Raw genomic sequence first — 16,575 nt, 5'->3', positions numbered from 1 at the left:
GTAATGTATATTTATAAATCTTTATCAGTAATGATGTCAACTTACATGCATCCTCTCCAGATCCTCCTTGCACTCTCTTTTCAGCTGCAAGAGAGCAGCCTGGTGCTCTAAAATCAGACAAGGACAAAAAAAATCTAATAAAACACACAAGCACACTCTGGTGGCCACATCTATGCAAAGGGAGAATGTCTGTTTGATGTTTCTAATCATGACTACTAACAATATATTTTCCTTTTGGTTTCATTACAGTAGTTGTGTTTACAAATTGTATGGTAATGTATTGAGCCACCACACCACAGGGATGACATTCAATAAAGGCAAAAGAGACAACAGATGGGTAGATCACTGTCAGCATAGAGATTTAAACAATTCAACCAACCAGGGCACTTTACAGCTGGTTGGTTGTATTCATGTATTCATGTTTTGCTTCATAAATACATGAAGCAAAACATTTATGGTGTCTCAGAAAATCTGAGTTCTCAGCTGGAAATTAAAAGAAGGACTTTCCAACATTCCCAGAAGTCATAATTAGACCGTGGGAAGTTAGATTCAAATAGTGCTGCAGAATACCTTTTTGTGAACATCTTCCTTTTAAGTTTGAATGGATAGAATGGAAGGAAATACTGTACGTCATGTATCAAATATATACATGCAATCTAAAAATCCCGATTTGTAACAACTAACAATGAAGTTCATCCTCTTCATGTATATATCTTCTATGAAACAACGTATGACAATGGGTCAATGATCATATCTATATATTAGTATTTATCTGCACAATAACATGGTGTATAAAAATTGCAGTTATCAGGCAAATAAATGATGATTTTAATAAATAACCAAGTGCTATTTTTTATCTACATGGAGCAGTCTCGATTTAAAACGTGTACAATCTGGAAAACTACACTACATCACATTATTTCTATTCTTCTGAAATATCAGCACCACAGAGAACACCACGCAGCAATTGGGCCACTGTGGTCTGTTTCAAATCAACTAATGCTCATAGCCTAATAGCAAACTTTTTACTGTGTAATTGAATCTGTGTGCTTTTAACCTATTTGGCCAAAGAAACTGATTCCACCACCACTCAAATAGGCTCCATTGTTCTGTCCTGTAGCAGCAACCACAGAAATGGCACTGTTAAAGCAAAAACAACCTCAGTGTGATCTTTAATGGATTTTTAATGATGTTTTGAGCCTCCAAATGATTCTTTATAAGCTTTCTACCACTTGCCAAAGACATTTAAAGTGCCCAAGGATTAGACAATGATGGCTAAATTTTCACTTAAAGTGTTTTGCTCTTAGGAACCAATCGGTTCTAATTACCCAGGCATGAGACTGCTTCAAATGTTTTAATTGTAGCTCTACTGGATGTTATCCCTAAAACCAATCAGTATGAGGTGTGTCCATGTTAGAGCTTAAATGTCATGGTCCACTGTCAGCATTCTTAATCTTAAAAGCAAACAAAAGCAGTGTTGCCTAACTCTACAAGCCTTAAGGTCTTACCTGCCTCTGTGTACTTCAGCCCAACCTTCTCCTCCTCATCTTTAGGTTTGGGCGGAGGCCACACAGCTTGCAGACGACCTGGAGTCCGGTCCTCGCTGTCTGTGGGAGAGACCTCTGTCTGTATATAAAAAAATACAACAGGCCCTTATAAAGCTGTTCTGAAGAGCAAGGCAGAAAAAAAATTGATAAAAAGTAAAGTTAAATACAGTGAGGACATACGGTAGTCTCTGTAGAAATTGTAATGTCTTTTCCAGGACATTTGGAAGTTCTCTCAAAAATCAACCGCAGATTTTCCTTATCCTTATTTTTTAATTTTCTTTTCACTGCACCAAGATCGATATCTTCAACTTTTTCTTTTTTGACAGTTTTAGGACCAAAGACATTTTTGAAAGTTTCATAAGCCAGGTCTGAGGTTTTCTTTTTCTCTGGTGGCGACTTTAAAGTTTCTACTCCGGTTCTGTTGTTTGCCTCCCCAGCAACCTCATCTTCGTCTCCAGTTTCCAAATGTTTTTTGCCCTCCAAATCCCCCTCCTTTCCATCATTAGACTTTTTGCTGTCATCATGACTGTCTAATTTGAGTCGCTGAGAAAGCTGTCCCAATGTGGTGCTTTTAGACATTGCCAGTGATTTGGGCTCAGTCGGCTTTTTCACACCAGAGGACATCTTCTGTTCAGGGAAAAGCTTGGCTTTGTTTACAGTCTTCTTGAGGCTGAGCAAGGCCAGATCAGCATCCTTCTCCCTTTGCTTGATCTCTGACACCACCTCCCTGTCATCCCCCACTGCTCCTTTCTTTAGTACCCGCAAACCACTGAACAGAGCTGGCATCTGGAAGGAAGGTGGTGAGGACAGTGCTGTACCCTTGGATTGGGTGGCAGTAGATGAAACTGGTGAGGCAGTGCTTGATTGCGGCATCTTTGAATCCAGTGTCTGATGTGGAGATGAGCTGACAGATGGCTGGCTTTTACCAGTAGAGTCTGATGGTATTTTAGGCTCTGAAAGAGTCAGGCCAAAAGTTTCTTGTTGTTCCTCTGGTTTGGATGATGACTGGATTACTTTTTCAGGAATCTGATTAGGTTGGGGCTCCTCAGCTTCTTTTATGTTTTCTGTAAGTTTTTTTGGAGAGACCCTGTCCTTTTCATGAGCGGATACTTCTAATATTTTATTGCCAGAAATTACAGGAACAGGCTGAGAACAATCTATGCTGTCATACTCTTCATCAACTGATGCTGCTGCTGAATCCAATTTAGGACTATCCTCAGTAGATTCTCCAATAACGGACACTGCAGTATGGCTATTCTTAGTACTACCTCCGTCTTCCTGCTTGGACACTGATGATACCTTTGCTGGGCTAGATTTATCTCTGCGACCAAACTTACTAGAATATAAAATGGCCTCTATGGTTGATCTTTCTCTAAAACCGTGTGTTCTTAAAACAGGTATTTGTTGCTCATCTTCCTTCCCCTGTCCCTTCACAACATTTTTGCCTTCAGATAAGGGATCTTTCTCAGAAAAACCTATACCGCTTTTTGGCTTCTCATCATCCTCATTTTCTGTGTCACTATGTGTTTCCACCCTTGTGACTTGAACGAGTTCAGACTCATTTGAGTCTTTTTGGGGTCCTTTCACTTGTTCACAAGTAGTTTTTATGGATGATTTAGCGTCTTGAAGTGCTCCTTCACTATTACTTTGACAGTCTTCTACTACTTCAGCTCCACTATCTGGCAGCTCTTTGAAAGATGTCAAAACAGGCATAGGAGAATCCAAAGTAGCAGTATGATCCCGTATAAATAAATTGTTAAACACATTCAAAATGGAACTAGTAGGCTGCTTCCCTTCTTCATCCAAGTTACTATGTTTACTCTCCATTTGTACTTTCTATAAGTTGTAGTCCCAGTGTCTCTTAAAAATATTTATCCTTCCACCTGTATTTATTCAAGCTGCCACACTTTCACTTCTAATGGTTTCAGGAAACAAACGGCCTTTGTATGGATAGACCTCTAACACTTCTCTAATCTTGTCCTGGAAGAAGGTTTAATGACACCTTTACAGGTCAGTATAGCTGCTTTTCGTAATGTCACGTGAAGGCAACTCCTTGCTGTACGTTGTCAGCAGTACAGTTAACTTTCCTCCAGCAGCAGATTTCCATGACACATCCAGCGAAGTCAAGCAGTTCAACGGCTGGAAACCTTTCTCGCTGTAATATACCCGGTATGGTTGGAGAACAGAGTCCACCTGTCTTGAAACAGAAGCATTCCCCACTCTTAGGAAGCGATATATTCCATAAAGTTGAAAGATGTACTTCCCTGTGTGGCAGTGTGGAGTCCTGGTGCTCCTATTTTGAGTCTGTCTCAGTTTACAGTCAAAGTTTTTGTGCCACTGTGTGAGAAAAATTCTCACGTTGGGAACAAAAAGGAATTTTACTGGTCTATCCAGTCTGGGAACACCTCTTTTTAAACCCCTCCCTTCCTGGGAGGGATTCTGCATACTCATGCACAACAGGTGTCTTATTACCTCTACTTCCTTGAGGCAAACAGAGCAGGCGCAGAAGCACGTATCAGCCTGCAGTCAGGTAGAGAGGTGTAGATTTCTGTAAAGTAGCACTACACTTTAAAGTGGGGAGCTTGTACAACACTTGGCTTAAGATGAGGTGATTAGGCAGCAGACTGCTGGCCACAGCCAGCTCAAGCTAATATGCTAAAATGTGATCATAAGCCTCAAGTGCTGAACACAGATGAAAAAATAGATATGTTTTCTCACCTACCTTCACGTTTAGAATGAACCTGCTCTCCATACTGACAACATTCAGAAGATGAATACAATTTTAACTGTGAGGAAACTGCTTTTAAGAACCTTTAAAAAACTGATAAGCTAGCACTAACTGCAGTAAGCATTCTAACTGAAATATAATTAAGTAAAAAAAAAGTGGAAAAAATGTGAATGTAGTGATGTTTTTAAATAATTTCCTTAGCTTATGCTTATTTTAAATCACTACTTTCATTATGACAGGATTGTTTAATTGAATATGTCACAAGGTACTAAAAGTTTTAAATGTCACAAGGTGCTAAAAGCTTTGGTTGCCTTTAGCAACCAAAACTCACTCTTCCTGAAAGCAACTGCCTGACTTAGCACATTCTAAAGTGAGCTACATAATGGAACTCCATGCTTTAAGTTAAGCTTTGGGAAGGTTTTTATGCTTTAAAAAATTAGACAAAAATTAACATATCACCAATAAACAATGGTATCCCAGCAAAAACAGTTTTACAGTATAGTGAAAAAAACCCACAAATACTGCAGATTGTTTAAACACTAAATTCCCCTGGAGGATATATTAGAAACAGAAACTTTAATCTTACACAAATATAGCGCGAGTAAAGGGGAAAAGAAGTTTTCAAATTATATATTTAATTAGGAGGAAAAAAGCTACTAGGCATTTAGTGGAAAAAGTAAATGCCCCCCCCTAAACCGGTGGTGCCACCCGACTGCCACCAACTGTTTGTGGTTGCTGGCTACCCTAAACTTCACACCACTGTGAAGTAATAATTATTCTTCTTTTGTAAGATTGTCTTATTTGTGACATACTGGTAGGTTTTGGAGGCCTGAACAGCATTTTAATCAAATTAAAGAGGCAGTATTACATGTTTTTCAGCCACATAGTGCCATTTTATAGCCCAATCAAGTAACTACGTTACATTCAGCTGTTTTAAAAATGCTGTATATATCAAACATGACTTTAAAGAAATTTGGCTTTGCAATGTAACATTTTGAAATTGGGCCTCTGTGTCTTTAAGAAACTCCAGTTCTTTCCAGCACTGCACCTTCAGCACCAAGATTAAAGGAGCAATATTATGTAAAAATTGGCTTTTTTGAGTTTTACGTCATGTTATAATGTGATTCCCTCATCAAAAAATTGCTTCACTTTTGTGTTGTCAGACCACAGAGTATTTGCTATATCTGTAGTCCTTCAGATTTTTTCCAGGTTTCTTGGTGACCTCCTGGATAATCACAGATAGTCTTAATAAATTGAATAATTTAGAAAGGCATTTTATGTTTACTCAAGTTATGTTTAGATCCATTTCTAATTGGACAAATGGTTTTCAGTACCTCTTGCAAGATAAACAAACTGATATGAGACTCAAGAGGTCAAAAGTAATACTATTAATTTAAAAGCTTCAGACAGGTGTTGTCATCTCCTCCCTCCTCTTGAGCATCCTTCTGTTGAAATACAGGAGGATATTTTATGCACAGTTGTAGTACAAATAAATCGCAGAGCCTGTTCCACAGCTGAATATCTGAGATGTCTGACTTTCTTGACTCTGCACTAATCATGCACATTATGCAGTGTGCACTGGTATGTCAAGCAGTTGTGTTCGCAGTCAGGGCAGTTCAGGTGTCTCAGGGAAAACAATACATAGCCTTTCTAACAACACAAAAAATGTGCCCACATCCACACCCAGGTATTCTACTTCATCTGCCGCACAAATGAGAGTCGTCAGACAGACAGCGTGATGGAATCTGGACAGACGTAAATAGGTGGGGAAACATTTTTATGAGCCTCTTTAGACAACTGTGTTATGTATACATAAATCCCAAAATAGTGGGAATCACCTGATTGTTTTTTGTAGTACATCAGATTAGAGTGGAGGTTTCTGGCCCAATTTAACCTTTGTAAAGTCCAACGAGTAAATTTGCAGCTTTATATGAGAAATATAATGAATACTCAAACCAACAAGGATAACATTAATATATAAGACAAACATAACAAATAAGGCCTCTAAAAAACTGCTTAAAGTTAGGGGATAGTTTTTGTTGCCCTAAATGTGAGTTTTGGCTAAAATAATCCCTTCCAGGTTTTGGAATTGGATCTGGGTCCCAAGATTAGAATTTATGACCCTCTAATCCATTTGTAACAACTCATAATCAGTCCCCCAAATGCCTGAATGGAGACTAATCCCCTTGAGTCTCACGAGGTTGAAGAACAGTCATGGGATTTTTACTGCTCATGTTTGAGAACGTTTACCGTGCACTCCAGCTTGGGGTAGTAGGGTGTGTCCCCGATGAGGTCATCCTCTGGCGGTGTGATGCGAAGGAATTCGAGGTGGTTGGGGCGAGGCACGCAGGTGAGAACCTCTTGAGGGTCATCGCACTCCAGCATCCAAATATCATCCTGTCGCAGGAGGGAATCTTCTACATAAATAATAATAAATAATAAATACACAAACAGTGTCAGGATATTAATGATAAAAAAGGCTGAATACAAATACACAAATGGTACAAATACACAGCACAAAGTAAACCAACTCAAGCTGTTTTATGCTCCCACCCCTGTATCACCAAAATGCACAGACAGAAATAAAGCATGTATCTGAATCTCAAGGCATAAAAACTCTTTAGCATCAACTCTAGGCCACCAGGCTATCTTTATTTGCACTTAGCAGGTCTTGTTCCCACAATCAACACCATGACACAAATCCAAGAAAATACAACTGCAGGGAAGTCATTTCTAAACTTTGCCACTGCATTTAAGTCAATTAAATACCTAGTGCAACACAAATGAGAGGAAAGAATTTAAATTCAATGTTCACACATTTGCAGCATGCTAAGTCCTAATTAGCTAGACTTAGAATAGGAAAGACTGCCCCCTCCTGACTATGTTACATGCACTACAATTCTGAAGAGAAAAAGCTCTGCTTTTACATTTTGAGAAGGAACTTAACCTCTGCCTGTTGAAGTATGGTGCAGGAGATGTAGAAGCCTACCCAACCTTTAAACACCTGCCTTTTCTTTTAATATCCATGTTCTACAGAGTGAAATGTTTTAAAAGTATGAGCAAACATTATCAAACAGAAAAGAGGCAAAAAAGGAGAAAATGGTACGCTGAGAATCCGCAAGAATCTTGGTAACCTAAGTTTTCTGCAGATGAAAGACAACACCTTCCCAGCTCCCAGTTCAATAAAATGCAAATACATACTCAATACCTAATGGGAGCAGTATTCCTGAAAAGATATGCAGTAATATGTGATTCAGACAAAAATAAAAGCCTTGAGGTTTCACTGCAGTACTCTAACATGCTCATCCAGAGACAGCTGTGATGGGTTACAGCTACAGTATGTGGAGCTTTGACTTGTGGGGGGAAAAACAGCAGGATTAGATTAATAACTTTTCATTATCATAATGCTATGCAGCCCAGTCCTGCAGTGCAAACTGCTGACTGTAGCTTGGGATGGTTCCAGATGCAGTGTTAAGCCCAATATGGGCCAAGTGGAGACATTACAGATCACAAACGGCTCTCTCCACATTTTCCAGCTCTTGTAGTGGACTTATGGTCATGGCTTTATCCACCTGCTGCATACGCAAACAAAATTTAATTTATGCTCTTGCTGTATTTTGTAATGTGTGTCTGTGTTTCAGCTCATGGCCAGCAAAACAATATCCTAATTAAATACTTGGGTAATCCACACTGCCACCACCTGGTCAAGTAGACAGACAATATTCATACCCCTCCACACTTTAACACACTGTGAATTAAAATAAGACAATACCGATATGCATTAACTGTAAAAACATATGGCAAAATATATATTTGTGTGATGTAATGCAGTCAAATGGTTAAAACAGGCAAACAAAAAACAGCATCAGCTCCCAGGTTCAGGTTCTTCTGGTAAATTTTGTTGCATTTTCTAGGCTCTGACATCCATCTTGAGCAGCTGAAATCTTACTGGTTTTATACCAAATTGGCACCACACCTGCAGTTCATAATTGAACAGGTCAAAACAAACTAAAAAATCTAAACAGAGATCAGGAATAAGATATTTAATCTAATTTACAAACTCATCTACATAGCCTAAATGGTCTGCAAAATAAAACATGTAAGACAGGGCAATTCAAAAGGTTAATTTAAAGAAAAAACAAGCGATGCAATACAGAAAAGAAAACCCTCTATTTGGTAGAACCCAGTGATGCAATCAGTGACATAGAGCCATTTAAGCAGAAAATGCTGGGCCGGCCCCTCCCATACACCTGATCAGGTTGTAACATCTGAAATGGACAAACAATGGTGAGTAAAAAAAAAGTAAAAAGTAAAAAATAAATAATTTATCATAAATGTACCTTGAAACATAAACATTCATAATCATTCAATATGTCCAATGTGAAGTGTTAGCTTTAACTAAAACTTATACATAGAATGAATAATGTCCGACCATCATCCACCAAGACAGAATTAATAATTTCCGATTCACCAAAGAGTCTTTCGTTTGGAAACATTTTTGTTTGCGATGAAATGTTGGATTTATAGTTACCATAATATGGTATCCCTCTGTTGTCAGAACAAGCCAGATATTTGTCCTGCGTCACAGCACTATTGTTTACAGATATAAACAAGCAGAATAAAAAAAGAACACACTGTAAGATGAGCAGATAATGGCAATCCACGCTGGGCAATGTTCCATGTTTAGTTTCAGGTTTGATTGATTGAGTAAACAACCAACCCTTTGCGAATTGATCAGCGCTGTTGTTTGTGAGCATCAGGTAAAACTGTTTTATTTTACAGCAGTTCTTTTTAGATGTTTTTATTTTTTATAAGATATTTGCTGATGTCCAAAGATTGTATAAAAGTTATAACAGATGTCCAAATGAGCCCCCTGTATGTTTAGCCCAATAATAGGCTTCAGTGTTTGGAGTTTTGGTGGTGTCAAGGACAGTGACTAATGTGAATAATGTTTTGGCAGCTACATTATTATGGTGTAGTTTAATCTTACAGAGTGAAACATGAGCAGATTATGTGGAGAAAAGTGAGATCTGCAAAACCATCACCTGGTTTACCAAAATAAAATATTATGATGAAGCAGTTGCAGTTGCACATATGTGCACATATGTGCACAGGTAGCCAGGTTTAGTCCTAATCCCCCCAATCTACAACTGATCTGAACAATAACTATAACAACTAATAACAAATAACAACAATAACTACAGTACATGCACTCATAGAATGACTGGAAACAAAGACAAAATGCATTTTTCTGAGAAGATAAGAGGATATCTGTATGAGCCAGATTATTTTCCAGATATGGAAAAGCTAGCAGACTAAATAATGTTCTTCTTAGAAAATCAGTTGAGAATAACATCAACCACAAAAAGCCTTAATTAGCTATACTTTATAGTGGACATATTACTACTACATGAAAGACCCACAAAAGCTATTAATTATCCTGATTCGTTTTGATATTAATTAAGTAGAGTCAAGTGAAGGTTAGACAAGACAGAAATAACAAACATATGTGCAATTTAAAGAAAAGAAAAGCAGACATTAGCCCAGATTCTCATCAATGACTCTCATCAAAGCAACCAAATATCCTTCATGTATCCTGTATTTTACTCTACAAAATGTATAAATCTCACCACTCGAAAGCAGAGAACTGGGCTAAGTGGCACTGTGTACATTTGGCAGCCTCTACCCACTTCCAGCACTTTAAGCTGGAACGGAGAATCGTTGATTTTAAATATAAATCATGAACAATGGCAGGACCTATAAAGTGTTGTGCCTCTACAACATTGTTCTGTATTTTCATTGGTTTGCTGGCTATTCACCACTTGAGTGTTGAATGATTAATTGAATTGATTGCCTGTCATGGTTAAAGTACAAGAAACGGCGGCTGCAGGTGAACACTCAAGGATCTGCATCACCCTGCCTGACATTGTAAGCAGAAAGCAGCCCAAAATGAAGCTGACTTGAGTTGTCATCAAGATTCAGCTTTCAAGTCTGATTAGACACACAGCCTGAAGGTAAAAGGAAGCTTTATTTTGTTACACTTCACTCGCCATGACTTAGGAGATAGGGAATTTGGCAACTCTCCCAAACTGAGACAAAAACTGCACGACACTGAAAAGAGCTGGTTGTAAAGAAAAAAACACAAACTATGGGACACCACATAACTGAAATTTTCCAGGGAGAAAGTTATTCATTGAGGAAAGAAGGTTAAATGTTATAAGAAAAAGGACCTTTGTGCCTTTTTTCCTGTTTGCAACTTAATACAAAAGACACTCTTGTGCTGTGTTTTGGTCTAATGGACTACAAAATTGTAATTGAGCAGGTCTTTGTCTTCAGTGTTGGTAACAATGTTTCTTTAGTGTGCACTAGAAGGGAGAACTCATGGGAACATTGCAGATAATCTCATTAAGGCATTGGTTGCCATATGTCAGATAATAATAAACAAAGACTTGAGGAAGAGAAATGTTGAGAAAGGATATACATAATGTTGCATTTAATAGACACAACACAAGGAACTCTGAAGAAGACACTGAGCAAAAGTATCTTCTTTACTAAATGTAAGCAAAACTAGAGTCTCATCAAATTATAGTTGCTTTTCATTTGTGATTCCTTTTTTGTCTTTGGCAAAAAACCACAACGCATTTCTCTCGGTAGTTATACCAATTTCTTAAACTTTTCTTATGTGTTCTGTTAGTTAGGACAGGATGCATAATATAAAGGTGTCAATCTTTTACCATACAGGCTGAGGTGTACAATCATTAACACATGAAATAAAATAAAGAATTACCTTTTTTAAAATTCACTATTACTGCCTGCATAATTACACCCATTAATAAGCAGAGCTTCATTAGGGAAGCTCAGATAAAAGGGCTTGGAAGATAATTAATTCAACCTTTTATACACCATAAAGGTCCAGGCTTCACACAGATCCACTTACCCTCTTTGCCTGATCTCTAATATTCATTTATATGTGTTAACATCTGAAATGTAATCAATAATGAAGCATCATCATCAGGGGAGTTTACGAAATGGCTAATGTCAAGCCAGAAAGAGAATTTGTGTAAGATTAAAAGTTTAAGTTTTAACTGTTAGACTGCAAAGGATGTAGAGTGAGGACAGCTTAGTGTAAGAAACAGCTTTGGTTCACAGTTACCATAATTACTTCAGCTGTTTTAAAATTCAGCATGGTTGGCTGTGAGAACTGATCGAGTAACCAAATGATTAGGAGATAGTTATGCTATTCCTCATTGCTCACTCTTTAAGGTTTAAACATGAATAAAATGTAAAGCAGGAATGGAGTTGACTAAGAACATGGTGAAAGAAGCTACAACAACAACAAAAGGATTAAAAACAAACATCCTAGAATTACAGAGAATGGCACAAGTATTCAAACCCCTTCAATTTTCACTCTCTCTTTGTAGAAACAAAATTAGATACTTTGCACTGCATTTCAAAGTAGCACAAAACTGTAAAGTGAAAGGAATAAGAAAGATGGTTTTCAAATATTTAGCAAATAAAAATATTATAGGCTACACTTATATTCAGCTCTCTTTAGACTGATATCCCAAAACTAAATTCAGTGCAACCAACTGCCCTTAAAAGTCTATATAATCAATCAATAGTTTGTTATTTAATCTCACTATGATTTCAGCTGGTTAGTGGAGGTTTCTGAGGTTTGTTAGAGACCTTTAGTGAACAAACAGCATCATGAAGGCACAAAGTTTAAAGCTGGGTCAAGTTATAAAATATCCCAAACTTTTTAAATATCCATTAACACTGATCAGTTTATCATCTAATCAGGGAAATAGCCCAACTGCAAAAGATAGGACTGTCCACTTAAACTGTTTTAGAGCACCAAAGAGGGTAATGATAACTCTGGAAGAGCTCCAGAAATCTGTGTTTCAAGTTGGAGAATCTGCTGATGCAAATTGTTAGTCATATAGTCCAGACATCTGGTCTAGTATATGGTGGAGTGGCAAGAAAAAAGCCATTGTTCAAACAAAGTTTCATTGAGTCATTGAAACATGGCTTATTTAAAATCAAGCTAGTCTACAAAGCAGTACGTGGGATGGAAAACAAACACTGCACACCTGATCACAATATCATCATTGATCATGCCAGTGGCAGCATCATGTTCTGAGGATTCAATTCTTAAAACAGGCACACAATGAGAGTTGAGGATAAGCATATCCACATATTACAATGGTCCAGAATATGAGGCAATACATGCAAACAAATGTTCACAGAAGCACTCCATTCACTCTGACTGAGCTTGAGTTATTTTACAAATAGGCAAAAACTTCAGTATTTAAACATACAAGCTGGTAGATGCATACCCTACAAGATTTGCAGCTTTAATTGCAATTAAAGGTGGTCCCCCAAAATACTAAATTAGTGGCAATGAATACAAATGCACTCTGCAATATAATTCTAATAAATAAAAATCTACATATCACATCTTTCCTTCTTTCTTCAGTCACATAAAATCCCAATAAAATACACTTTATTTTTTTTGTGTTTGTAATGTGACAAAATCTGAAAAGGATTCATTGTATGCAAAATAATGTAAAACACTCAGCTTAATCTGTACTAATCCCAAAAAACAGATACAGTAGGTTCTGAAAAATTTTGTTCAATAAGCAACAGTTATTCTGAACTGATATTCTATAAACATAAAACTCTTTGGGAAATGTAGCTCATCACTTTAAAAAAGTGCTCACACTTTAATTTATAAATACTATGGAACTGCCTTGCTACATCTTTCACTTCAGGAACTCTAATATGGAAGTAAATAAATCATCAAATGAAAAAAGGTTCAGTGCAAATGTGCAAAAGCCTTCGACTTGAGCTTTTTCGAAACTTCAGCAAGACAATGAACCAAAACGAGATTAAAGGCTTAAAGAGAAAGACTTTTAAAGTTGCAAAGATGCAGTATAAATGTATCTTGTGCAGTCTTGTGTGAATCTGCATGTTTTCATTTTTCTATCATGTTGCTGATGGTACCATTTTCCTCCACTGAGGGACAATAATGGATAAAGAAAAAATTAAATCCTATTGTGTTCTGTCTAGAGCAGATTTCTGCCTTTTCTAAAATAACCTTACCTAACTAACAGCTAGAAAGTACAGCAATCGAAAAATTGGCTAAAATATTAACAGGTGCATATATAAACCAACAAGACCAAAAGGGAATATTTTGAGGCTTTCTTATACGTTGTGTAAATATTAAAATCCTGAACCATTCATGAAGGGTTAATTATTGTTTTCCTTCAAGACTGGCCATTAAGTTTGAGAGTCCTGATCTTGTGATGGGCCAATGACTTCCTTCTTGATCATTCTTAAATGAAGTCTAAATAACTAGTATGATGTTTAACTTTTAAGCAAAGCACTTCTTTTTTAAAAGAACACAGTAATTACTCTTAGATATAATAGTTAAAACCATAAAGTACCCCAAAGGTGTACCATTTTGTGTTGTATTGGTGTGTGATTAAAGTGAATGTGTTCTGAATTTAAATCCACATGAAAACATCACAGACTGATGTAAAAGGTACACAAACGTCAAGGAGCTCCAAAGACAAATAAGGAAAAACATTTCCCAAAAAATGATAAAAAGTCAGACATCTCTGAACAGGCTTACAACGTCACGGTGGCTTTTGAAAGATTACATATAGAGAGTACATTGTGACCGCTCAAATCCATTTATTATACAATTGTCAGATTTACATGCACCAAGATAGATTACAAAAACATGGAAATAAGAAAAGCTCTAATCCTTTTTTATGCAGCCTCTTCCAAAGCTTGATGGATTTAAGTTTTAGCCCCCTTTGTTTCCAGTTACATAAATGGAATATGAGTGGAGAGGAGGGAAAGCACATACTCAGAACATCACTTTGGGAATGCTTGAGTTAAGTCTGTGCTCACGTGAACTCAGGTCAGGTCAGACTTGGTGTCAACACAGTCTTTGATCCAGGACACTCCTACTAATCTCTACTCTCCCTGTAGCGCTGAGGAAGTTATAATGGATCATCAACAAAACTGTTCTCAGGACCTGCTGCCCTGTCCTGGCTCTGCTGGAGAGTTTCTAATTTATGGTCACATGTATAACCCAAAACCAGAGCAGTAAAAAACACCAACAAAGAGATCCTGCATAACAGCTCTCATATTTTCCACAAACCAAACTATTAGAGAACAGCTCGAGTGACAAAGTGAAATTTTCTTTGAGAAAAATAAATTCAAGAACCATGTCAGACACAAAGACAAATCCAAACAAGCCATCACTTTTTGTTCTTTGAATTCTAGCGACAGAACTGTGAGATGAAGGGCTCACTCTGACAAACACTTCATGCTGTACAGATGATAAAAGCAATAATATCTACATCCCCATCCGAGCAGGGAGTCTGTACATGAAACGGTTTGTTCACTGTGTGATTTCTGAAAGAACTCACCTGTTGTTGTGGAGTTGCTGGAGGAGTTTCTCTTGGAGTTGCTTGGCCGCCTGTTGAGGTCCAGGTCCAGATGGGTGACAGTCCGCTTGTTGCCATTCCTATCGATGACTTCAGTAAAGCTTTTGGGTTCATCTGTGTTGCTGGAGCTGTCTCGATAGGAGTCTTCATCCTTATCTGAAAGTAGGACAATGCGGTGGTTGAGCTGTGGACTCAGCTGCTTGGAAGACAAGGGGGACAGCACAGGAGACATGCTTTGGAGGTTGTTGGAGGCCGGGAAAGATGTGTTGAAGACTCCAGCGAGAGAAGGTGAAGAGGGGCTCTTTGATTTGGATCTGACTGGCGCTAAGGGCTCTGCAGTGTGGGAAAGGGGCAGTCGTAACCCCTCAGAAAGTTTGTTACCATTTTGTTTACTGACTTCAAGTCGGTAGTCTCCTTTTTTCGTTCCCCACTCTCCAATCTCCTTTTTACTCCCACTGGTCCCTGGATGTTGCAAAGTTCTGTTACCATTTGCGTGGCTGACATGGTGAACTTTACCTTCCACGTCCTGTAATTTTGCAACTACCCTGATGCCTGTGTTTCTTTGGTTCATATCACTGTACAGCTGATGCTGACCAGATTTGTTGACAGTTAATCCATTTGCAGCTATCGTATCAACCGCAGAATCAAACTTTTTAATGGGACGAAGGTTGCCCCCACTCTGTCGTCTGTTCAGGCCCTCTATCAGGCTGCAAGAGGATGATGCGTAGCCAAGTTCACCGTCACATTCTGAGAAGTCGTTACAAAAATCCATGACGGGGTCAAAGTTCTGGTTGTCCTCCATTAAGTCCCAGTTCTCTTGAGTAGTCCGAAAAGGTTCCTCCACTGTAACGATGAGTTTACTGACTTCTCTAACATTAGAGCGACTTGATGTGCTGTCAGACACATAGTCAGAAGCCTTTTCCTTTGGGATTTGCTCTGCTTGTAAAACTGCAGATGTGGATTCTTTGGAGTCTGTTGGAAGCTCCACATGTGATTGTCCTTTTGTAGCTTTCTTTTTCATTTTAGTGTATTGTAAATCCTCTGGCTTGTCAAGCTTCTTGCCTCCCAGCCTCTTCACCTTTTTGCTCTTAGCTGCACCCTTCTTACTCTCAGACATCAGGCAGTTGCTGTCGCTAAGAACCCGACCTCCAATGTGAACTTCTTGATCTTCCTCACACTCCTGGAATTTCATATCCTGGTTGCCCATTTTGACTTTGCTAGCACAATCCCGACACAGGGATAACAGATCTACCAGCAACTGGTGGTGATCAGCCGCCAGCCAGCAGAGTTCTGCGACTGCTTCTTTTGTTGCCTGCTGGGAGTTGAAAAGTTTGCCTGAGGAGTCAGAAGACTGGCCTCTTTGTTTGGACACAGCCAGATTCTGCTTTCCCCAGTCATGGTCATTACCGCTGCTTGCTGAATGAGAGGTGCGGCTCTTGTATTTGAAGATGGGGGCCCTCCTCTTGGGAAAGTAGAGACTGACGTTGCTTAGCTCATAGATGGGTTCATAGAGAAGCAAGATGGTATGTGTGCCCTCCATGATGGGTGCCATGCTAGTTATTTTAGTTGTGTGAGTAGGCACTGAGTGCAGAGAGAAATCTCAGGCTATTCATCATCCTGGTCTGATATTGTCCTAGAGAAAGTAGTACAGAGAAACAAATCAGAAAGACACATAAATTAAAAGACAGCACAGTGCATTTTTACCAAAAATGCCTCTAAGGCAAGACATTACCTTACCAGAGCCAATTTAAGAACCACAGGTTGAACCTCTGTGTTCAGCTGTCTAAGAGGATATGGAGGCCAAAGAAGCAATAGCATTTTTTTTGTGTGAGACTAAATG

The 16,575-nt window shown here is 38.4% G+C and overlaps 1 protein-coding gene across 1 annotated transcript in view; it reads right to left on the bottom strand.

Annotated features, from left to right (window-relative positions):
- LOC102235323 (formin-1-like) overlaps positions 1 to 16,335 on the bottom strand; it is a gene marked incomplete at its 5' end in the record, with an annotated part of 56,699 nt that extends 40,364 nt beyond the window's left edge. Inside the window, 4 exons of the mRNA XM_023352922.1 lie at positions 46 to 107; positions 1,509 to 1,626; positions 6,526 to 6,692; positions 14,718 to 16,335. Of these exons, the coding sequence (XP_023208690.1) occupies positions 46 to 107; positions 1,509 to 1,626; positions 6,526 to 6,692; positions 14,718 to 16,335 (1,965 nt within the window). The remainder of the gene's footprint in view (positions 1 to 45; positions 108 to 1,508; positions 1,627 to 6,525; positions 6,693 to 14,717) is intronic.
- Positions 16,336 to 16,575: the final 240 nt, after the last annotated feature.

Source organism: Xiphophorus maculatus, chromosome 19, assembly GCF_002775205.1.
Source record: "Xiphophorus maculatus strain JP 163 A chromosome 19, X_maculatus-5.0-male, whole genome shotgun sequence".
NCBI classification, from domain to species: Eukaryota; Metazoa; Chordata; class Actinopteri; order Cyprinodontiformes; family Poeciliidae; genus Xiphophorus; species Xiphophorus maculatus.
The sequence above is the reverse complement of the archived record's forward strand: the minus strand, read 5'-3'. Positions and strand labels throughout refer to the sequence as shown.